The 25,934-nt window shown below is 27.5% G+C and overlaps 1 protein-coding gene across 3 annotated transcripts; it reads right to left on the bottom strand.

Annotated features, from left to right (window-relative positions):
• Positions 1-1,147: 1,147 nt before the first annotated feature.
• Positions 1,148-25,934, bottom strand: LOC119678031 (E3 ubiquitin-protein ligase TRIM33). 3 transcript variants are annotated; one of them, XM_038089668.1, is made up of 11 exons: positions 24,755-25,934; positions 6,672-7,761; positions 6,354-6,611; positions 6,177-6,260; positions 5,713-6,080; positions 5,509-5,644; positions 5,074-5,339; positions 4,592-4,766; positions 3,809-4,163; positions 3,621-3,744; positions 1,148-1,891 (listed from the first exon to the last, which is right to left on the bottom strand). In XM_038089668.1, exons 1-11 carry the CDS (start codon positions 24,956-24,958, stop codon positions 1,598-1,600), a joined length of 3,354 nt encoding a protein of 1,117 aa, XP_037945596.1. In that variant the 5' UTR covers positions 24,959-25,934; the 3' UTR covers positions 1,148-1,597. The 3 variants fall into 3 exon arrangements, with proteins under 3 accessions (XP_037945596.1, XP_037945595.1, XP_037945594.1); XM_038089667.1 differs by having other exon boundaries at positions 1,149-1,891; positions 3,809-4,139; positions 5,713-6,116; positions 24,755-25,931; XM_038089666.1 differs by having other exon boundaries at positions 1,150-1,891; positions 5,713-6,116; positions 24,755-25,930.

Genomic DNA, 25,934 nt, shown 5'->3' with positions numbered 1-25,934 from the left:
AGACATTTAACTGCATATTTACATTTAAGTTTTTAACGTTTTAAAACACAGATCATAAAACGTCAGGACATAATCAGGACATAAATATTGTATACAATTTATAAAGATTTATATCTTTAAACTTGTACTTGCATGAATACAATTATAAATTCTGTTTTTGCGGAAAAAATTGCTGATCTCTGATCTACTTTCTGGAGACATAAGGTTACTTTGGTGAGTTCAAAACAATCAGAAGGGTTACAAAAAAGTTAGTTAATTTCTCAATAATTAGTTGAAAATAAGTATAGTGGTGTAATATATCTGCGATTCATATGAATTTTTAAATTTATTATAACTGTTAAATGTCATAACAGTGACAATGACAGTTAACAGTGATTTTTTTTTAATATTCAGCCCATAAATATTTATTCAGAATAGATTCAATAGGAGCATGACTAGTGCTGATAATTATGGTGAAAATGAATAAATATATGAGTTACTCAATGTTTTAGATTGTATTCTACAGTAATATTCAAAAAGGTTAAATAATTGATAAAACCAAATTAATCTTCATTAAATTATATTTCTTACAAACGAATATAGATTTACCAGCATAAGTTTTTACATTTACTGAATACTCAATTTATTTAAAATAAATATACGCTTTATTTATAGGCAGCATTTGTGAATAATTACCGATGTATGACAAAAAATAATGATTTTTGACTATTTTGTATTTTGTATAGATATATATAGATATATATATACATATATATACATATATTTACATATATATACATATATATACATATATATACATATATATACATATATATACATATATATACATATATATACATATATATACATATATATACGTATATATACGTATATATACGTATATATACGTATATATACTACATATCAATACATATTGTACATATGTGTATATATCATAATTTTTTATACTAAAATACATTAATATTTTATTTACACTACTGACCAATTTGCGGGCACAATAGACACATTTAAGATAATTTATTAAATATTTTTGTTCTTTGCTCAGCTTAAAACTACAATAAAAAATGCTTAACTACACAATTTGTCTTTTGAGTTATATTGTTGTTTAGATAATTTTTTGTATTATATATTTATTATTTATGAATTTATTTTCTATGAAAAGGAAGATTTTATGTTAATGCCATATACATTGTTCTGTTTATCTTTTTTTTCTTCCTTGTTGTTCTTATTTTCTTTTTTTTGTGAAGACAACGATTGGAATTGTATGGTATTTGAAAAAATTAAATTAAACAATTCAACTTTTTCTTCATGGAACAAAAAAAAAATTCGTTATTAAATTGAAATCCTTTTAAAATAATTCAATATGTAGATATGCCTACAACTATAATATAATGTAATCTTATATATATATTTAAATTTAATTATTCAAAACTATTTGATATATTTAAATGTAAATAAAAATAAATTAAAATCGTAGATTAGATCATACACACATTATTTCTACAATTAAAAAATATTCAAATGATTAAAAAATTATAATGAAAGAGTCGGATATGTTCTGAATTAGCATTAGCATTTTCGATAATTGAGCTTTGTCCTATTCTGTGTGTTTTCGTACTCTTTTTGGAGGATTGCATCCATCTCCACTATCGTCTGAGCTATTTTTACTGCCTAGTAGTGCTGCGCTGCAGCTTTTTCTTCCATTCTCAACCGAAGTACCCGATGCTGGTGATCCTATCAATCCTGGGCTTATACTTATAAGGCTTGGAGACGAGGATGCTGAATGAGAGTTTTTATGTGTTTTTAATGCGAAATTTGGCAGCCATTTAGATAACTGTTCTTCAAAAAAATTTTCCAGATATTTTGCATTTCTGTAGGTTTTTGAATCCTCCTTAAATATACAAACACCATAATTTTTGATTAATTTTATCGTTTTAAAAATATATATAATAACAATTTATATTATATAAAGTAAAGATTATTTATTGAATATTTTGGGTATAATTGTAGAGAAATGAGAGTATAGGTTGGCACATTAAATGCAACCTAGGTACAGATAAAGGAACTTAAAAACTTTAATAGGACGGTACTATAATTTTAAAGGGCTCAAATTAGTTCGTATATTTGGACAAGAAAATAGATTGTAAAGCTGGAATTGGAATACCGATTACGAATACTTACTTACTGCTGTCCTTCTCTCCTAAGTGGAGAATAGGGACTCAGATTACGAATACACAAGCAATTATATATTCTGACTTAAATTGATCTAAAACAGTTTTTGTGGCACTAGGAATGAGTCTCATATTTAAAGATTGCAATACAAACGTGATCTCGAAGAAGATAAACTACTTCGGTATAGAGAGCAGTTTACTTTCGCTTATACTCACTAACGTAGCTCCGTTGCAATAGGGGGGATATTTTTAGAATATGGAGCAAAGGGAGCAAATGACGCAATTTGGAGGATGATACTGATCACGCCACCTATGTTCATCTGTATGGGTTTTAGAAACTACTTGAACAAAAATTGATTTATCGGCAAGAAAAAATTTACCTTAAAAATTAGAATTATAGGAAATATGAACAATACTATTGTTCAGCTTTTCCTTAACGCGATTAGCGAACTTGTAGAAAAACATTTGCATAGCTTCTTTGTAAAATTGCACCCAAAAAAGGCGCTTTACATATAGTAAGTTAAAAACTTTGCATAACAGATGTCTCTACAAAAAGAATAGCTTTGAAACAAAAATAGGCAAGCTCAAAGATTAACTTTCAATTCGTTGAACTTGTGTTTCCAAATAAAGCTGTAGTTTACAAGCTCGTTCTAATTTAAAGCACGGCAAGTGCTTTGGTTGGTGTCACTAATTAAATAAAAATAAGTGACAATAAAACCTGGAACTTGAGCATTGAAAGTTTGTGCAGCCTTGGCTTCTTGTGGATAAACACGATTAGTCATCGCTTCTAATTTGACAGGCACGAGTTCTAAGCCTGGCACTTGCAGTCCAAACAAATTATATACGGACTATAAACTAATTAAATAAAATTCGATTATTTCCAAAGACCACTGATGAAGAGCACTTGGCAATACTCGAAACAGCGTTGTATGGTCAACCAAATTTTAATAAATTAAATAAAAAAAAATTTTTGTCTTTGCCTTTCTTTGCTATTCGAATCGGTCTAACTTTTACATAGTTTCTTTCGTCATAAAAAGACACGCCATTATCGGCAAGAAAAAATTTACCTTAAAAACTGATTATGTTCTTTTACAAAAAGCATTTGGAACTTTTCGTGAATATAATCAACATGCGTTGCTTGCAATTTAAAATTAAAGGCTTGAGTTTATATTTAGAGTCTATATTGGAATATCACAGACCGCAATACGACGACATAATGATTTGTAAGTGTGTAGCAGGAATTTTTATTCTTAACCCCATAACAGCCTGCGAGAGCTTTCAGAAATTTGAGAGCACATAACACAGTTGCTTGTGTAAAATATGTAAACATACTGTCTAGAATGTTTGGTTTTGAGATTGTTCGGATCTAAATTTACCGATCAAAATAAGCAGCTCATGTATATATGTTTCCAGATAAAATAAAAGATATTTAGTATCGGATATACGTACTTGATAGAAAAGAAACGTATTTTTGAATATTAAGCGCACATCTGCTATAAAGGCTGAACATTCCTTGTAATGATTAGGACTGCTGGGATCCAATCTTGTTCGAACCACATCCAAAGACATTGGACTGCAAATAATAAATATATATATTTTTTTTTAATATATTAAATATTCTCTTTTTTATTTCTTACTTGCAAATAACTTCGTAATAAGCTGCATTTGCTGGTGTTTCCGGTTCCCGAAATTGTAAGCTTTGTTCATATTGGCAATATAATTCAAGGCATATACGTTGTAGTATTTGTAGCTCCAAACGGCTTAATCCACCTGATTTTTGTGTATTCTCTGCATTAGCGAGGTCCTTTAGGTTAACACATAAAAGACACTGCCAGCTCTCACTTTCATCTGGTAGTGAAATAATTGCGGGTATATGACAATTTTGATGAAATACTTTGGGACATTTGTCACAGCACATTAACTCCCCACCATCCAGACATACTGCACACCAATCCTCGTTTGGATCGTCTTTTTGATCATTTTTATTATTAACTGATTAGTTTGAGGTTCGTTTAAAGGAATTGTTTTGTATTGTTTATGATATGTATGTTTTATGTAAGAAAATGTTTTATGTTTGTTCAATATTAATATTATGATTAGTAGTAGTAGTTGTTAAAATTTTGCGATTTTTATTGAATTCATTTTTAATGAAAAAGAAATAAACAAAGCAAAGTAACGAGTAATTAAGATTACAGCAGCTAAGTATAATATAAATAAAATATATTTTAACGATAATATATTTCATATCTGATGTATTCAATTCTTTTTTAATTTTGAATTTTGCATATTATGTTTAAGCATTTTAAAAAGCGAAAACCAATGCATTTGTTTTCCAGAATTGTTTGTTTTAAATTTATTAGTTTATTTTTTAAAATATTTTTTACAAAAATTTTTTTCAAATTTAATAAATGCAATCATACCTTCTTGAGTATTTGATAAATCTGTTGAACTATGTACTTGTGGAGAAGTTGTTTTTGTACGTCCTTCAGGTAGTACTTGTACTCCGTTTGAATCTAGCTTTGCTATAGTAGCCATTAGATCATTAATTGAGTCATCCCGTACTTTATCAATTGGTTCAGTAAAATCTTTTGAATTCTTAATAATAAAATGGGAGTGTTAAATTTAATGTAATTATTATTAAAATATATATGCTGTATATGAAATTTTTAGATTTTCTTACAGAATTTAAATAATCAGAATTGTATAAGTTATTTATATAATTTATATAAGTGTTGGTAAAACTTTCATATTATTATTATATTAGTATGAAGAATTACTTATAAATTTAAAGAAAGACTAATGTATTATATTTAACGACGTATATATCGTATATACATATTTTATTTGCAAATAGGTGTATCAAATTATTTATTAATTTCACATAATTTGATAAAGTACTAACCTCATTAGTACTAGGACTCGGTGTTTTAGGATTTGTTGACGTTACATTCGGCAAAATGGAAACTGCTGGACCAAGTCCCAATGATGCAGCGTTTATTGGTGTAGATGAGGATGTTGATGAATTATTGCTTTGTGAGGCATTCCCTGCGGCGTTACCGTTTGGGGTAGTAGAATTTTTCAAAGTAATAGGAGATTTTAGAGAGATTTTAAAATTTTCATTTTGACGACCATTCGCAAACTGCATCATTGGTCCTTGCTGGGGACATGCTACAAAAAAAAATAAAAATTTTGAGAAACAAGTTGAATTAAAAATTTGAGTGTACTATATTATATGTTCAGTTAAGAAATAACTATATCAAATTATTGCAAATAAAATGTATTAAAAAAAAGTGTCACAACTTTATATTTATTGCAACCTACATGTTACAATTCTCACCATTTATTTGCTGAGCTGATTGTGGTATATGCCACTTTGCCCCGGTATGCATACTACTGATACTGCCGCCTAATTGAGGGGATGATGTTGGTGGGCCGGGACTGAAAACTGACTGGCTTCCATGAAACCCCAAATTCTAAAGTTAAAATACAAATTACACACATTATTTTTATTTATAATTTTATTTCGTCTTTAATAAATTACATTCTGCATCGGATTATTCATTATTTGAGGTCTCTGCATGGCCCCAGGTGAAGGAATTTGGCCGCCACATGGTCCTCCTGGACCGGCTCCGCTTGATGTCATAGCAGCTACTGCTGCCTGTTGCTGAGCGTGGGTAGACATTCGTTGATAATTTGGAAAACGAGGATTGTTATTTAAAAAATTTGGGTTGTTCGGTCCACCTGGCGGATTTTGGGTAAAATTCTGATGTTGTTGTCCCGGTGGACCGCCCATAAAATGCGGTCGCATTTGCGGACCCATTTGCTGATGCGGCGACGGAGCACCTTGTGGACCTCCTGGATAATTTGGTGGGCCATTAAAAGACATATGTGGTTGATTTGGACTTTGAGCTGCTTGATTATTTAATAAGCCACGAAGGCTTATATCTGTTAAAGTGTTTAAAAGTTAGTTATTGTAAAATATATCATATGGCATTATCAATTTACCCATATTCTGTGGATGAGTAGAGGAACTAACATGTGGTTGTCCTTGCCGCTGCATACCAACTGGTAATCCACCAGCAAAACGAACTGCAAAATTATTTATATTAAAATAAATTAAATAAACATGCAAGCAATATTAATATAAAAAATTAAAAATATTTGCACAATGAAAATACGTACCTTTACCTGGTCCGTCACCAGGAAATGTTCGATTTATTTGCATGTTATTGAATTGTTGTGTGCCATTATTGTAAATTGGTGGACCATTTTGGGGAACAAATGTTCCTGGTGGACCAGTAGGTGACATACCAGGTGGCAAACCTGGTCGTAATGGTGGTGCCATATTAGGGCTAGGTTGTTGTCGTGGTGGACCATTTGGTGACTGTGTTGGCGGATATGGTTTGCCATCCACTATGACGGTTCCAAGTTGTGATATAACTTTATAAATTTAAACAAATATTAAAAGCGAGGACTTAAAGGATTTTTTCAAAATTATACCTTTCTGTAATTCTGCAGCCTGATTTAACTGCACTTGTATACGTACTGGAATTTCTGGATTTGGTATATCAGCACGTTGACATTTTAGCTTTTGTAGATGTCGAACTAAAGACTTTTTACTTGATAAAATAGCATAATCACTACCTTTATCTAATGCGTTCGACATAAACTCTATACAATGATCAGTATTATCAGAAAGTAACTGCAATGCGTCTTTCTTTTCAATTAAAACTTTCATTTTGCTGTCACAAACTTCATTTAAGCGCATAACCAATTGTTTACCACGATGATTCACAGTGTTAGTTATTTTAACCACCATTGCGGTAATTTCTTTGATCAAATCTTTTTTCTTATCCGATATAAGTTGTTGCCGATCATCAATCACCTTAGTAGCTGATGAAAGTAGGAATCTTTTATAGTTTATTTCTGAAACAAGAGTTGATAACGCGTGACGCGTTTCTGTAGCAATTTCATGTGCAAATTTATATTTGTGATCACGATGATCACTGAGTTGACAGTCACGACAGGTTAGTTTATCGCAAGTTTCGCAAAACAATGATAGTTTTTCCTGTGGATGTAAATTGCATAAATGAAGTTTATCTACGCCTGCAGCTCCTGGCAATTGTTCATTATTTGCTTCTTCCTTTGGTTTAATAGTATGATCCTTAGTTATTTTAAGACGCTGATGGGCTTGTACACAACTATCGCATATATATTCCGAGCAGTCTACACACCACGATGTAGCTACAGCATTGTCTGAACAACTGCTGCACTGTATACTAGCAGTCACTGATGCTTTAGCATCAGAAGTAGAGCTTCCATCTCCATTGTTCTCACCATTGGCTGTGCACTGCTCAATTAAAAATTGATTGTCCACAATGAACTCATTCTGCGATGCCATATTGCACATTGGACAATGTATTAATGGAGGTAAAGTACGATCCAATTCTGAAAATTTTGTGCTCACACATTGTGAACACGCAACATGTAAACATTCCAACAGTTTTGGACGATCATTTATATTTAGTGTTTGTGAGCACCAAACGCATTTGTGAAGTGCAAATTTTGAGACGGACGATGTAGATTCAGTCTGTAGAAAGTAAGAAAAAAAAAAGAAACAATTAATCTGTAATCAAGACAAGCTTATCCTGCACTTTAAATATGTTTAAATATTTAGTTCTAATACGAAAAGAAGAATTACATATATATATTATCACGGAAAACAGTACAATCTTATATTCTAACTCAAGCATCTATCATTTCTACGTTGAATTGTTATTAAAACTCATTTGCTTTATATAATTGTGACTACGATTTCAACGTTGGTGGAGGTGGTGGATATTTGCATTAGATACATAGCCAAACTTTTAAACCATAGGTTTAAAAAGGCTATTAAAAATTTTTGTTGTTTTTTAAATAACAAAATTACCCAAAACTTTTTTTTTATGTTATAACAAAAAATATATGATATAATATAATATTATATGACCTTAGTTAATCAAGATATTTCGTTGGGATTGTAACAAAATATTTTGATGGCAGTTGTATAGTTTTTGCCAGATAAAAACAGAACTGTCATTGCGAAATGTTGTAATCATACTATCGATACAAATTGAATTTTAGTAATTATGATATACAGGGTGGGTGGTTTCTACGAAAGGTACGAATATAAGTTTGTAGGTATGACTCATTTACAAATACCTGAAGTATATTTGTGTCTGCTTACAAGTCTCAACTAGTACACTTCGGCAACAACACTTATTTACTTAAATGAAATATTACTAAAAAATTTGTGAATTATAAGGTAATTATTAGGAAACCATTGTGTTCAGATAGAATTATTCAGAATTAGAATTATTTATAGAATTATTCTATGTTCAGATAGAAGTTTTACTCAAAACTTTCTTCGGTAGAAAATGACTTGACAGCAATATTCTCTGCATGTTTAATAAATATTAATAATCCAGCGACAATAATTACGTATGATCTCTTAAGATTGAAATACATCAAGTACTAAACAAAAAAAAATAAATAAATTAATAATTCAATTAAAATGAACAATCATATTAGCGACAAAGAGCATTTAAATAATAGATTCGTAAAGCAATGGTCGACCGACGACGACGAAAAACCGTCAGAGACACGGATTATGAATGAAAAAACTACAATAATAGAGATAAGATAAAAAGTACAGGAATAAGCCCTATCAGTAAGTGTTAATACTATAAATAATCGAACTTTTATAAATCGAATGTTTTGAATATATATAACTTGAGATCTGAAATTTGAACATAGATAACTGGAATATATATAATATGAAAATCTATAACTCAAATGTCTATAATAAGACTTTTAGATTCTGCAAAACTTTAACTCGCATTGATTCAATAATATTTAGAAAGCAAATTACACACAATTTTATTTCTTAACTCTATTTCTCCTATAAGTTAAAACTACAAGATCTATGACTCCAAATGCTTCTCAAATATATTTTTAATATTAATTTATTCATATTTTTGAAAATTACACATTCACTTATATGCAGCTGCATTGTGTTTTAGACCTTGTGTGTGTGTGTGGATATATTAATCATTTCATATTTAGCAGATTGTTGTTTAATATATTCTATTTCTATTATAATATGCTTATAATTTACCTAGAACAGACCTATTCAAATCTTATGTAAAGGAAAGATTACCAACTACAAATATATAAAAACTTGAAAGAAATTAGAAAGTGATCAGAACCAACGTGAGTAATAAATCATGTGACTTTCACTAATATATAGTAGTATATAGTAGTATATAGTAGTGAAAGCAGTAGATAAGTATAAGATAAGTAAATTTCTTATTTTTTAATACTGAGGATTGGTTTTAAAATATTGCCAAGGCAAGATATTTACTTTAAAGATCGAAATATTCTTAGTCTAGACGGCAAGCGGCAGGTCACATTAATGTTGGTAAGAAATGGAAATACGCAGCTTTGAAAAAAATAACACAAAAGTTATTTTGTACAGCATAGCATAATAAAATAATTTAGATAATAAATCGATATGTATTAAAAAGATATTTTTCCTCTTAATATATGTTAACCTCCTATAATGTACTTATACACTTATACAATTCATTATACATTAAAATAATCTTACAGTTTATTATTCTTAAACTTTATGGCTCCTACTAAAAACAAAAATATCAAAGTGGTCCTTGGTCAAAAAAGGTTGAGAACCACTGATTTAAACAAAGAAGACTTGATCTCCTGATACTTGATATCGATAGCCCATTAAAAAAGAAAAGTTTTATTAAAAATATTTGGTCGTTTAAACAATAAATTATTGATATCTTTGATATCTAAGTTTATGCAACATATACTCGTATGAACGTATAACAAAACTATAAATGATATATAAAACTTAAAATGTTGAAACTACTATATGACATTCAATTACAAAATCTTTTTAATAAAACAATATACTACACTTAACCATTTTGACAATATTTCCATTTCTGTATGTTTATTGTGATTATGAACATATAAAATTAATTAATTAATTATTGTTGAAACTATTTACAACGCAATAACTTAATTCATAGTTGATAATTATTGGGGTTTTGTAACTATACCGACATTTTCTTAATTATTTTCATTTCGTCTATTTGTATGGTATATTATTAATCTTACGATAATATGAGTTTGTCGATATTCTCCATTCTGGGATTCCATAGATTATTCACTAACTTCGGAAATGAATTAAAGATAAAAAAGAATTAAACTTCACTATAGTGTTATTCTTTTTATAATCACTTTATAATCACATTATGAGAGCAAATAGTAATTTACTTATTCAGTCATTCGGATATTTCGATGTTTAAATTACATAATGTCAGTCATTTTATAAAAGATTAGTATTATATACTTGAAACAATTATTAATATTATTAATAAAACCAAAAAAGATTCTAAATGTTTAGTACAAATTTTAATGCGATTTAATCATTTTTTAAGGTTTTTAATAAAAAAATATGATGAAAACAGTACCTTAAAAAATGGGTTTTTTTACAACTATCAATCACAAAGTATATACGACTATTATTATATGTAAGAAAAGTTTTACTGACACAAAATATCTGAGATAATGTTTCTTTTTATATATTAGTCATTATATATATATATTATTTCGAATTTATTTAAATAAAGTGAAGCAATTAAAAGAATTATTGGTTTTACATTAAATTTGTACATAAGCTTAATTAACGCTTAGAAAATACCCTAAATAAAGTGTAATATTTCATCTAAACTTGTCCGTGAACATTTTACGTTAAACTGAATCTCACTACTTTAAAAAGAACAAACATCATAATCAATCAATAAGATTTATGTGCAAAAGTTCAGATAAAATTCATCAATCTCCTTGTGACAAGAAAAATGGAGAATTGCGTCTTTTAATATACGTAAATATAAGACTTTTGTATATTGCAAAATTTATTGTAAAAAAATTAAAAATAAAACAAAGTCAAATAATATGAATTTTATCTTGAAAATATTTATAAGAATAGTTTAATTTTAATCTGAGTTTAAAGCACATATATGTATAACTTTTGTAATAGTCACAAATATTAATGGTCAAATTAACTTCAAAAGATAAGGAAACCATACTATTTTTAAAACCACACAACTAATTCAGATAAGAGCATTTTATTTTGGAAAATAAATTATAAACGATTAAAAATAAATATTGTTGATCCCTGCATTTCCTTTTGATAAGATAACGAAAATTGATAAGAGAACATTCTAGAACAAATAAAGTAAATTTATTTTACGCTCATATTTGTAGTTAAAACTATATATATAAGTCTATCTTTTAAAATAAGATTTCTCTACACTATTTTACTGTGAAGGAATAATCGTAATAATAATTGACCCATTTTTTTATAACAGCGGTAATATATTGAGAATATATATATAATACATACAATGTATTGTACATTAAAAGACTATTCAAATAATAAGAATTCATTGAACAAAACCATAATTGCTATTTTTATCAAAATACATAGCTTATTTACAATGCTATATAATTTAATTATATTGTAGAATATTTTTTAGAAATATATTAAATGTGTATGAAACACAATTTAAATAACCAAATTGAATTTAAAAAAATTAGTTTGTTTTGAAGATACCCTTCATATCATAAGCCTTAAAAATATATATCCATTATACGACTCCGTGACCAGCTAATCTGAATGGGTTTTTAAATATCATAGCGAGTAAGGAAGTAGGTGAGGACAAACAACTCTTCTAGAACTTACTAAGAAAGCGGGTCATCATAGTCTTTAAACCCATCACTCATTGACTAATCTTTACATATGCTCGTAACAAACATGAATCAAAAACACAGCGGAACTATATCTCTAAGGGGCAACCGGGTCACGGTTAATTCCCCTGCCACGGCATCAGGCGCATCGGATGTGGAGGCGCACGATTCACATTTAAGTATCCAGGTGACTGAAACCGAAACATCAAATTCAAGGCCCTATGCTCCACTTAGGAGAGAAGGACAGCAATAAGTAAGTCAGAGCCTAATGACCTTTTGAGGCGTTTCAACCAGCAAGGAGATGACTAGTTCGTATCTATATGCTCACCCTAGATAGACTTAGATAAATTTACTTGCAATAAAAAAAACCTCTTGTTAGTCAATATGACTAGTTGTTGTAAATTTAAACTCTTCATTTTGTTTAAATATAAATAAAAAAAAAAAAAAAAAAATATATTTCAGAAAATCAAACTAAATTTGAGAAACTTCTTTTTTGTTTGTTTAACAATCTACTACAGCATTATAGCATTTCATTAAATTTTTTATTATATTTTCTTCCTATCATAAAGCAAAAATCACAACAAAATTTAAAATAAATAAAAAAGAGTTGATTATTCCGAATCTTGATAAAACTCCACAATAATAGTAAAATATTTTATACCTTAGTTCTATAAATTATTAGTTGCTCAATTTAGTTGAAATAAGAAAACGGTTCCTTTTAAGAAACATATAACCGAATTGTTGTATGCAAACTTGGAAGAGAATTCATTAATAAAATCAATATCTTCCATTAAGAATTTGTTCTGGCCTCCTAACTTATATAATACTTGTTATCAAATTTCTATGGATCATTTCATAAATTCTAATACTCGACGAATATACATATATATGTTAAATATTATGCACAACTGATAAATATTTAAAAATGGTAAACGTTGTTATCACATATATTCTTTTTCGAAAAAGTCTATAAACTATTTCATTTATTCAGACAAGTATCGATCTATCAATTCCTTTCATCAAGCTGTTCAGGATTTAACACATTAATAATTTACCAAATTCAAATATAAAGAGATATTCGAGTTGCGCTAAGACATAAGGTTTCATACTCATATGGGTTAAATTTTATTTAACGTTATAACGTTATATATATTTCATGGGAAAAAAAATATTGGAAATTATTTTATCTTTTTGTTTTTAAACTAAACATTGAAATATATTTTATCTTTTTTTTTTTTTTTTTTTTTTTCAAAACCAAACATTGGAATTTATTTTATTGTTTTTGTTTCTTTTCTTATAACATATTATAACAAGTCTATTTCCTTTAAATTAAAATGTAATGTTGTAAAGTTTTAAAAAATTTTATTCGAATAAATTTGATTTGTTTATAATTCGAAATATATAAATCTATATATAAAACCTCCATGTTTAAAAATGTATATAAAACTCAAGCTCCATATACATATATAAAATCAAATCTTAATCAGAATTGTTACAGATCAATTCTTAAATCACTGAATTGATTTGCATGATATTATATATATGCTACATAATATCTATAAAAAGAGGCCCAATATAGACTATAACATTCATACATAGAGTCAATATTTAGGGTAGTCACCATACAAAAAAAAAATGGTAAAGTTCACTTTTCTACATAATCTCAAATAAAAGCGAGGTACATACGAGAGCGGTTGGACAAGTCAGTGATTTTTTGAATTACCCGCGCAGTTACTCCAAATGCAACAGTGCTGCCGTCAGCTGTAATCTAGCAGAGAACCTCGTGAATTTTTACGAAAATGGAAAAAAGTGAATTTCGTGTGCTGATTAAGCATTGTGGCCAAAATCCACGAATTGGAATATGAACTGCTACTCCATCCAGCATATTCTCCAGATTTAACCCACTGTGACTATTTTCTGTTTCCAAACCTAAAGAAATGGCGAAATTCACTTTTTTCCATTTTCATAAAAATTCACGAGGTTGTCTGCTTTGAACGGCTATCAAACACCAACCGAACGACGTAGCTTGCTCAAAATTAAAAAGTTGGCCACTGGTAGATTACAGCTGACGGCAGCACTGTTGCATTTGGAGTAACTGCGCGGGAAATTCAAAAAGTCACTGACTTATCAAACCACCCTCGTGTCTTTTTGCAGGGCTCCCACCTTACAAGAAAATGTAAAACAATTCGAGTTTTTTCGAAGTTAGTACATCAAATATATACTGTACTAATTTATACATGTATATAAATTCTAAAATTAAATTATTTACTTTCTTTAAAATAGTGCATAGTGCAACTAATTGTTCATATTAAACTTCGGACTTTAACAATGAAGTGTATATAAATTTCAAAAAATACACAATTATAATTATTATTATAATCATATTTACATATAACAAAAAAAAATTGCACTAAATATATGCAACCAAGTTATTAAATTTAATTTCTTTGCTTTCACCTATTTCTAAAAATGGTGCGACACAACACCCGTTAAAATTAACTGATAAAATTTATTTACTTAAGGCAATATCTACTTTTATAAAAATAAATAATACATAAAAGTATAAAACCACAATAACTTTTATAGTCACAGACAAATATAATTATTCAAACGTAGAAAAGAATAATTAATAAAGAAGAACTAAACACTTTTTTCGTGTGATAAAAAATGTACAACTTATTGAAATTGGTGTACCATATTAAAACTAGTTAGAATCTAACTTTTACCGCCGTTTTCATATTTGAGAAGTAAAAAATTAAAAACTAAGATTTCAGGAACTGTTCCAAAAATTTTGGAATTTAACTATTAAAGAAAACAAATACACCTATATCTCGGTTAACAGTCTTAATTTGTTTCAAAAAATGTTGGCCGTAAAACGAAACGAATAACTCCAAAAAAACAAAAAACCTATATATAACGACTTTAAGAAAATGAAAAAAGTTTTTATTTAATCATTGTATATGATACCTATATATTTATTTACTTATACAAATATTTTTAAGATATTCATGATTGTATAAAAAACGAATATGATGTTAGCTGTTTGACTTTTTTGTTGCTTTTTTAGAACTTCTTTATATGGTTATGTAATTTCATTAACTTTTTGGGAAACGTCCGAGCTATGCTAGGGAAATGAATTTGCAATTTGAAAGTCACTAAGCACTTCCTCAATTTTATTAAAACACTTCTTCAGCATTTGCGATCTTAGTTTAAAATTACATATTATCTGATACGGTTGCGTCTTCCTCATAGAACTCTTCTGAATCATCTAGCTGTAGCAGTTCCATATTCATATTCTGCTGACGTCATGCACTCAGCAAAACCAGCTTCTACCGCTGTTTTTTACATAATTTTTATGTACCTGTGGTCCGTGAACCACCGGTTGGGAACCACTAATCTAGAGAAATAGCTTTACATGATTTTTTCAATAAAATTTTATTTTCCTATTATCGTTCCTAATATCGTTTTGTTCCCAATTTAATTGTTCTCAAATTATGTTAAACACGAATGTCAACATATATCGGTAATTTCCTATTTTCAAATTTGATTGAATTCAGTGTATTGAACAACTATTCCAATGATTCAGTGCTACTAAAATGCCAACTTTTTTTATATGCTTTTTGTCTGCACACTAATTATTTACTCAGAAGCAACTCATATACTATATTAAACAAAATAAAACAAAATAATATTTTAAATAAATTATATAATTTTATATCGGACGTTAAACGAGGTATTTTTGGCTGTTACGCAAAACATGGTCAGAAATATAGCTGGGCCGTTCAGCGGGTTTGACGTTGTACGAGGCGACTGTTAGGTTTATATAAATTTGGACAAATAATAAATAATTAAGTAATAAACATAAAATATTTTTGGGACTTATTGTTACCGACAAAATCACTTGAGAAACCCTTCGTTAATACTAATTACAAAGAAATTATTTTCTGTTACATTGTATTTTGGCTGATTTGTTGTGAACAATATCAAATTTTCTGGTATTTTTATTTTTTTTGCCAATTTTATATAGTTATTTTAGGACCTGCATTTATTTCAAAATATTTGACATACGTATTGAATGATTAATCATTCTATTTTTAATGATATTGAGAGCAAAAACATTTTCTTTCGATGTGATTTCAGGGACGTAAGTTACATTTTACATTGCATAAATTAATTGTTTAAATATTTCAATTATAAACTTTGGCCTTTTTTTGAATAAATAATTAGACCCACTACATAAATAAATTTAAAAAAACTACTTAATATTATTATTCGCTCCATATATAGTTCTATAAATTGAGATAATTGAAATACTATTCAATAACAAAATAGATCCGTTAAAATATAATCCTGTTTAATATCAGAAGATATCTTTTCTGTTTTTCTGTCAGTATGTCTTTTTGTCTATCTGAATAATACATAGCAGATGTTGAAAACGAAAGCAAAGTGCAAATACCACTTTAAAATTTAAGCTATTCAAATTATTTCGTACGTAAAATTTGAAAGCTAAATTTACATTACTATTGAATTGTGTTTACACATATTTACATATGTACATCTATCTTAATTTATACAGTGAAGGCGAAATAATATAAAAAGGTTTCAGTTATTAAGTACACCACGAGCGTTGTGCGATTAATATAAGGCAAAAAATGTTTTTTCATAGAAAACGAAGTAGTCTTTCAACAGATCCGAGTATGTTATATATATGAAACAAGAAACATTTATATAAAAACTGTAATGGCAGTTATAAATTTAAGTACATGAGGAAAATACAAAGTTCTTTATTTATTTCCCGAGACAAAAACATAACTATAACATATGTATATATCCCCTTTTTCGACTAGAAATTAACTTATTTCGTATATGCAACCAACAACACCCGTTTTATAAAAGCATTACAAGCGTTGGTTAAAACATTAAGCTAAGAAAATAATCAATAAAAGTTTTATCTTTTTACCATTCAAAATGGAACAATATAAAAAGGATAATAAAATGAATCATAAAACATACGCTAAACAACTTTTAACGAATGATTTTAAAGTCGCATTACTTATTAGTCGATTTTATATGCCACAGCGAAAGTTATTAGTATCTATAAATCAGTTTTATAAGCAGCATTACAAAATCACCAAGAAAATTTGCGAAATTAATCTATAAATAAAAAAATAATTCATCTTGACAATTAATAAAATGTAATGTTCTTTCTATAAGTTTTAAATTACTCATTTTTTATATTTTTTAATATATATAATTATACAATAGTTGTATCCGTACTATAAGAAAAAGGAAAGCTAAATTTTTTTATAGCTTCTTTTTAGAATTCATAATATTCAATTGTTTTTTATAAATACTCTGTAGGAATTCGCTGTGGTAAACAATGCAGAGACGTCAGCTCTCTTCCAAAAGTATTCTCAGTTAATAAATAAGTTTGTATGGGATGAAAGTAAGATGAAAGTTTGTATAACTCATTTTAGAATAAAGTAAAACCATAGATACATCCACATTTGTTTGTCTGACCAAAACAAGTTTGGCTTTCCAAAGAATGGCATTAACAATGTTACATATTTTTATATATGTAAACAAGTGTACAACATAAATGAAAAAGCTGTAATTTGCATTTAATATTTTTATGACTATAACAATCAATTAATATATATTTTGATTAAATCAATTTTTAATTATAAATTCGTGAAATTGCAATTAAATTTAATAAATATATGACAAGTCTCCGATGATTTTGTTGTTACCATGCAAATATTAGCTAGAAATGCTTTAGTAGTTTCTTAATTAACATTGATAAGTTTAAACTTTATTGGTTATCGAAATTTTAAAATATTTAACATTTTATTACAATAGCCATAATAAGACAAATCGCCGAAGATATTTATTGGAACACATCAGTCGATAAGGCAATATCACGCATACACACTATATGAATTTTACAATTCGACAACCAAATGATGTGTCAATATGTCAAGACATTTCGATCATTAGTCACTAGGTTATATACTGTGCACATCTGCAATTATCAAACCTCATTAGCAAATTTTTGTATGGATTTTGTATATAAAAAGCAACCACATTTGTGGAGATAATTACACTAGTGTCAACGTACTACAATAAAAATTGCTATTTGAGTGATAGTGATTTTATTATTTGTAGAAAAATGAAATAAAAACAATTCCGATCGAACATTGTATTTTTATACACAGTATATATATTTTATTTTTTATAAATTTTTTATAAAATATATTTTATTTTTTTTATATACGAAAATTTCATCTCAACCAAACAATAGCTTTAAATACTTTAACATGATTTTGTTCTATTGAAATCAGTTATTTGTCGCTGGTGTACTGACTTCAAAAGTTATTGAATGGACACCGATAACATTAACCTTTCTAGACACACAAATAGTGTGTCTAGTTATTCTAGAAAAAATTTAACGAAAGCATTAAAAATTACCGTAAGCTTTAGTTCAAAGACATAACTGTTATCTGATAGATATCAAAAGGTAGTATAAACACTATTTTGTATGAACATTTTAGGATAAAAATAGGTATTTCACCTTAGTCCCAGTGGTTCAAAAACAAACAACGGTTTTAAGCATAATAAACAGACTTCTGATATTTTAATGAACGAAACGTATATCAATTAAAACATTTAAGCAAAATAAAAAATTACTATAATATTTCAGTATTTTTATAAAATATATATTTGAAACCCTTTTCCAACAGAACTCAGCTAAAAAATTCAAACATTTATTTTAAGCAATAAAAAGATATCTTCGAATTAGAATAAAAGTATTTGAAATTAAAAAAAAATTTATTGTAAACATAACACACATAAACACCAAATTTATGTATACATGGTTACTGAAGAACCTTCGCACCGATCTAGCTGCCAAACCAATAATGACAGAAAGCTCAAAATTATTTCATTTGACCGTTCATTGTCTTGTTTACAAGCGTACGAAGGCATTTTGATTTTTGTGTTGTAAAAAAGAAGTTATATGTGATGGAGTTCAAACGTGATAGTATGACTGCTTGTTACTTTTTACACAAGTAACTATCATGTGAAATGTAAAGAAATAATTTGTGTCTCGCATCATAGCTCGATACCGTGATACTGATAGCATTACCCGACGTCCAGAAAATGGACCACAAAAAACAGTAACAACTTCAGAAATGATTTGTAATGTAAAGAAGCAATTAAAGCGAAACCCATCCCGTAGCTTCAATCAAATGGTAAAGGAACTGAACGTATCGCGAGAAAGGATGCAACACATTTTGAAAAATGAGCTCAGACGAGAGCAATTGAAACTGAACAAAATGCAGTGTATGATCTCACCGATGAACGAAAAAAAGTTAGAGTCGAAATAGCCAAAGTGTTGGTTCGTTTCGTTATGGGTTGCCGAATTTGCTTTTTGCTGATGAGTCATCATTCGTAATTGAGCTGTATGTTAATAAGCAAAATGATCGAGTTTACTTATCAGAGAGGCCTAGAATAGCCTCTAGAAATCAGACGCCACCAATGGTGATGGTGTGGGCAACCGTAACGGCCGATGATCGCTCTCCGCTCGTGTTCAACGACCGTGGGGTAAAATACACGCCCAAATCTATTGGGATATTATTTTAGAGGAATCACTAAAACCTTGGGCAGATGCCATTTCGGTCGTAAGCGTAGGACATTTCAACAGGACTCAGCACAATCTACATTTTATTTTTACACATGATACCTAAGTTTAAAAGACTTTCCTTTTAAATAAACATTGGGAGTCCTATTTACACTGGCACTGACTTTACACTTGAAAATATTTATAGTTGCTGTAGGAAATGGTCTTATGCACGATGAATAGATGTAAAATCCTGCTTTTGCGGCGTATGCGCCTAAATTAACATCATAAGATAATCAAGGACTACTACATACTGGAACAGTTGCGTTTACACTATCATATACTTAAAATTTGTTTTGTGTATATGTACACAATTTTTGTATGGAGTAGTATATGGATACATGACGTTTACTGGCAAAAAAAAATATTGCATATGTCTGTGTATCAAACTGAAAAAACGCAACAATTTTTGTTGCGCGAAATTCAAAAAGTATAATTATAATCTCCTCTTCATCCCTTCTATCAGAAACCAGTCTTACTCGTCTATAATGATTGTTTTACAATTAACTTAAATACATTTTTTCATTCCTTATTACAATTTTAAAAAATTATGAAGCCATATAAAAATATTGACGTGGATAAGTGATCACCAATAAGAAATAAACAAAAAATAAATAATAAAATATATAAAAAAAAATAAAAAAAATGTGATTTCCTCCCTTAATATTAATTTTACGGAACAAAAATTGTAGAATGTTTAATTTTAAATTCTTTAAGTCATTAAAGATAGGTGTTTATGAAATTACCAATGATTAATTGTGTTCGCTTTATATAAAACATCTACCTGTGGTTTGCAATTAGAAATGCAATAATACTTGAATTCGAGTAAATGCATTTGTATTGATGGAACAGTTAATAATTATTAATATTTCTTATATAGATGCTTCACCGAATGAAATCGAAAAAACTAATATTGGTCAGAAAGTTTTCATATTTATTGGTAATTAAAAAAACTTATAACATACTTGACACAGCATAAAATAATTTAAATCAAAACTAAATTTCAATACGTGATGCATGAAAAATAATAAATTACAATCATTTTATAGCAAACATCTTATGATTATATATAATATTCATAATAACCAGAAATAACTAGTGCTATTATGTATGTATAAGGAAACTCGAATAAAGAAACAAATTAAAGCTAGTTTTTATGTTTTTAACAAGACAACAGGATTTGAAACAATGAAAAAATAAAGAAAAAAAATAAATAAATAAAAAAAAACAAAATATAAAAAAAATGAAAAAATATAAAAAAAATTAAAAAATATAAAAAAAATTAAAAAATATAAAAAAAATTAAAAAATATAAAAAAAATTAAAAAATATAAAAAAAATTTAAAAAAAAATAATTAAAAGTTAAAAAAAAAATTAAATATTAAAAAAAAAATTAAATATTAAAAAAAAATTAAATATTAAAAAAAAAATTAAATATTAAAAAAAAATTAAATATTAAAAAAAAAAATTAAATATTAAAAAAATTAGTAATAATTTTATTATTATATTTTAAAAAAAATAAAAATAATTAAAAAAAATAAAAAAAAAATTTAAAAAAAAATAAAAATAATTAAAAAAAAAAATAAAAAAATTTTAAAAAAAATTAAAAAAGAATAAAAAAAAAATTTTTACCATACATAGTGGTATTCAGACGTGTGTTTATTTTTGTGAAATTAAAACATTACCTAGTAACCAAATATACCGAGACATCAGGTCTAATGATTTTTTGGTACTATGAAAATATCGGTTAATTCTAATAATCAAAGAGTGTAAAATGTTTAAAGTATAATAAATAAATATTAATAGTATAAAAAATTAAATAAATGAACAAATTACTTTAGTTATTGATTTCAATTTTTTTTTGTTTTTGTTATTTGCCTATTTTTATAAACAACAAAACAAACAAAAACTAAATTAGCTGCTTTTGCAGTTTCGTTTTACAACTTGACCAAGTAGGAATTAAGAAAGGCAGTTCATACTTTTATTATTTATTACTTCTGAATTATAAACCTCTAAAATGAGGTTTATAATAGGGGTCGCTAACCTTTTAGAATTCAAGAAGTAATAAAAAATAATAAAAAAATAAATTCATTGTAGAAATGCAGAAACTGTAGTCACACAAATCTAACTGCAATTACAATGCTTTAAATCAGAATAAGTGCATTCTGTTATTCAGAGATTAGCACGTGCAATATTATAAGTTACAAATATAAAACAATAAGATCCATGAAATCTATTTGCAGAACTTCATATCATTCCATATCATAATTCCGTATAAAATTCAGTGAATATTCTTAACAAATTAATAATGAAAAATTAAAATATATGCTAACAGGAGAAGAAATAGAAACGACCGCGAAAAAAAATTGTCATACATTTAGCATTATAACGAAGATATATCTTTGGTTGGCTTGGCTTAATTATAGCAGACACCTCGAAAAGCTGTCATTCCAGTTCAATAAAAATAAAATATACCAGTCTGTTTCAGTTTTTATTCTAATAATAATATCAATTTTTTAGTTTCGGTTCGAATTACTGAACATAGTTTAATAACAAACTGCAGTATTAACTGTTTTGACTCAAATAATAAAGGTACATAATGTATCAAACGGAGTTATCTCTTCAGGCATAACCACAACAAATTTGTCTGAATGTAATTACAGAGAATAATTAACATTTAAAAAGATTGTAACTGAAAAAATCGATAAAACAAATTATTTCTTACATAACTGCTATATATGTAAGATAGTAAGACTAATTACTGCAATGATAAATGGAAGATCATTTTTTGTATTACAAAAATACTAGATAAACAGACAATACAATTACATTATATAAAAATATATATGTTCACATAATTTTATCTAATCTGCCCACTTCCTATAATTATTTCATGAACCACTGCAGTATTAAGTATCCTATAACATTACGTCTATCATATCATATCACGTCTCTCGATAAGCAGCATTTCTTCAAAAGAGATCAAAAGAAATGCTAGTCAAATGTAGTCAAAAGAGACTACTATTGTCAGAACTTCCCAAAAAAAAAAGAGGGAAAAAGACATTATGCACTAGCGGTCGTCCATAAAATTCAATGTGACTTCAATAAAATCCCAATAAACACAGACACGCTGGTGAAATTTAGCAACATATTATTGCTTACTTATTCATTGACTAACATTGCAATGCAGAACAAAACTGGATGTACTGTCTATGACATTGTTCATTAAAAGAATTAATCCACAAGATTTTATCAAATCTATCTTTCTATAGACCTACATATAAAATAAAGTTCTCAGGAACACAGAAGGAAGTAGATATCATGTGGTGATTTATACAGACGATTTTAATATTAACTATAAATAATAAATAAACAATAAATGTTAATAGTCCTATTCACAACAGTGACCACATAACAGTTAAAAACGTGTTTAGTTTCGTATACACTATCGTGAAAGTTGAAGCTTAACATATCTTTTCTTTTGTATAATCGGATATAACGTTTGTGTGTAGTAGTTTATAGATACACTGTCATAAACAGAAATATTGTTGATGCGTCTGTATCAAATAAAAAAAATGTATTAAATTTAAATTATAGAGGTTTAATCATATTCCCCTCCCTCTTCAATATATCAATAGTTTGAAAAGGGCTAATAACATTTTTAAAAATTTTCTATAACAATACATTTGAGTGTACGTCTGAGTCTTAGGTATAGGAAACTAAAATACATTCTGGACACAGAAAATAGAACAATTTAGGCTAGTTCAGTACCTTTTATTAAAAAAAAAAGGTCTTGTTAATATATATATTAACAATATATCAATATATATATACTTTTGCGGAGCTTTGCAAATGGATTCATCATCTGAAAGGATACTTATACCATACTCAATAGGTAAAAACACACGTATGCTTTAAAAGTAAATACTGTATACCAATAGGACAAACAATATATTCATCATGGGCTAAGACCATGCGATATAAAAGCGGAGTAATAAATCTTATAACATCGCTTTACGACCACTACACTTAACTTATCTATCACATTTTCACATATGCTTACAACTCCATGTGAATTCTTTTTTTATTTTTTTTCTTTTTTTATACATAGTTATAAAAGCATTATCGAATTTAATCGCTTAATATTTTTTTTTTCAAGTTTTACGCTGCTTACATACATACATATATTTTGAGATTTATTATATTGCCATTAGATTTTGTCTTTCATGGAACGTCAGTATAAAGAGATGAAGATAATGTAATGAAAGTATACTGTGTGGACAAGAAAATGAAAATGTGTATAAGTGCTTTCAACTAAGGCACAAAGCAAAAATATTTAATTTGGCTTAATCGGAAAAAATTTCTATGTACAAATAATACATATATATATTATCAACGAAAAATCTTATAAAAATATAAATAAAAAAGAACACTTATTATTTTCGTGTATATAATCTCATGAAAATTTAGAGCAAATTAAAGTTTTATATATTTTATTTTTATAAGAATCGTGTATTTTATTATAACCCAATAAGATTAACTTATTAGCCAGTTTACCTACCCTTTACTAATGAATGAGCGAGTATAGGTACCTTATCTATATGATTGACCGTCACTAATAAAAATCTTACTAGTTCTATGACACGAAAAGTGATATATTTTCCACATGCACTATAGCTGTCATTATTCAAATCAAACTCAATATTATCGTTTAAGCTATTAAATTACTTGTTTGTGTTAAAATCAATATTTTAACTATTCATAATAACTTGGATAAATATTTTCAGCTACATGGTTCAACAAACTTTCCATATTATTTTTTATTGGCTTTTTAGACAGAATTCGCTAAATACTCAAAGTTAAGAAAAGTGAAATGATGGTGTTAATAATAAAAAAACCAACTAGGGTATATAAATCACGTGCAGAAATGATAGAATAAATTCTATATTATTAAAAGAATGTTTAGTTTGTCTATTTTTAATTTAAGCTGAGTAAATATTATTGGTTTTTTTTTTTTTTAATTTAATGATATCACCTTTGCAGTTATTTTAATCGTTTAGTTTTACTTGAAAAGTTATAAATTCTCTTACCCGCTTTTCTGCACTATCACAAGGATTACCAATGGAGGATGATGTTAATGCCGTTGCACCACTCCCAGTTGTTGACAACTGCTCTTGTGCATTAGCTTCTGGCATAACAGTGTCAATTTGTTCCTGCTTGATAAGCGGTATAAGTGGTAAAAAGTCACTTTTGCTAAGATTTTCTAGCTCTTCTAACTCCATGGCTGAACTCATGTTTAGATGTTAAAAAAAATGCTCGTTCTTTAGTTTTAATAATATATCAAATTTGTTTTATTATAATTTTTTTGACGGAAAAAACATTTTTTGACACATTAATTATAATTTTGTAAAGTGTTTTTGAAAGACAACAACACAATTATCTAAATAGGTATAAACCCAAAATAAAATGTGAAGACCAGTCCAAAAATCATTTCATATTAAATGCGCTCAATTTTCCAAATTTGTAATTTGACATAATTTTTAAAAAATTTTTCTTTTATAATAATCTATTATATTAATACTAACATTAACTTATTATAACTATGTTATTTATTTATATATAAATATATATATATGCATATACATACATATATATTTTTTTTCACATATAATTAATGCAATTTTACTTCGTTTGCACAATCCTAATTAAAACTACAATCACTCATTTTTCGTTTTCATTCAAAACATTCTTGGTTTCATAGGTTTCCTTTTTATTTACACTTTTTGTTTACAGTACACATTTGAATTTGTTTATTTGTTTGTAATAAAATAAATTTTATTGTTTTAAAATGCAAAAACAGGTAAAATTTACGGCGAATACAAATTTTTCTTTCTTCGTCGACGCTTCACACTGTACAGAAATTTTTTATTTGTGACATAGCATGGCAGCCATTTTGAATTTTGTATGTTTTATTTTTCTTTGGGTACTTTTGTTCGGATTTTGTTATAAATAAATCAATCCACTAATTCATATATAGAGTCATTTTACTTTAAATTGACTTTGTTGTTTTCTTTTGTAATTATTAATGAGTTAAATATCGCGTTTAACAAAATACAGAAAGCCGTATTGGAAGAAACCTTTCCCCACGCAATATTTGCTAAACGCGTTTTTTCTTTTTGACATTTTCTACTTACATCTCACAGATTATTGACGTTGATATTCTTTGCAAAACTTTTAAGGCGAATATGTTTGCCAGGTATGTTAACTAAT

Source organism: Teleopsis dalmanni, chromosome 2, assembly GCF_002237135.1.
Source record: "Teleopsis dalmanni isolate 2A chromosome 2, ASM223713v2, whole genome shotgun sequence".
Classification (NCBI taxonomy): domain Eukaryota; kingdom Metazoa; phylum Arthropoda; class Insecta; order Diptera; family Diopsidae; genus Teleopsis; species Teleopsis dalmanni.
This window is presented reverse-complemented; position numbering and strand designations above follow the sequence as displayed.

Coding starts and splice junctions, on each gene's coding strand:
- LOC119678031 (XM_038089666.1), bottom strand. CDS start 24,958: ATGAGTTCAGCCATGGAGTTAGAAGAGCTAGAAAATCTTAGCAAAAGT. Junction 5,340..5,508: donor ATCAGCTCAGCAAATAAATG/GTGAGAATTGTA, acceptor TTTTTTTTGTAG/CATGTCCCCAGCAAGGACCA. Junction 4,767..5,073: donor CGAGTCCTAGTACTAATGAG/GTTAGTACTTTA, acceptor TTTATTATTAAG/AATTCAAAAGATTTTACTGA.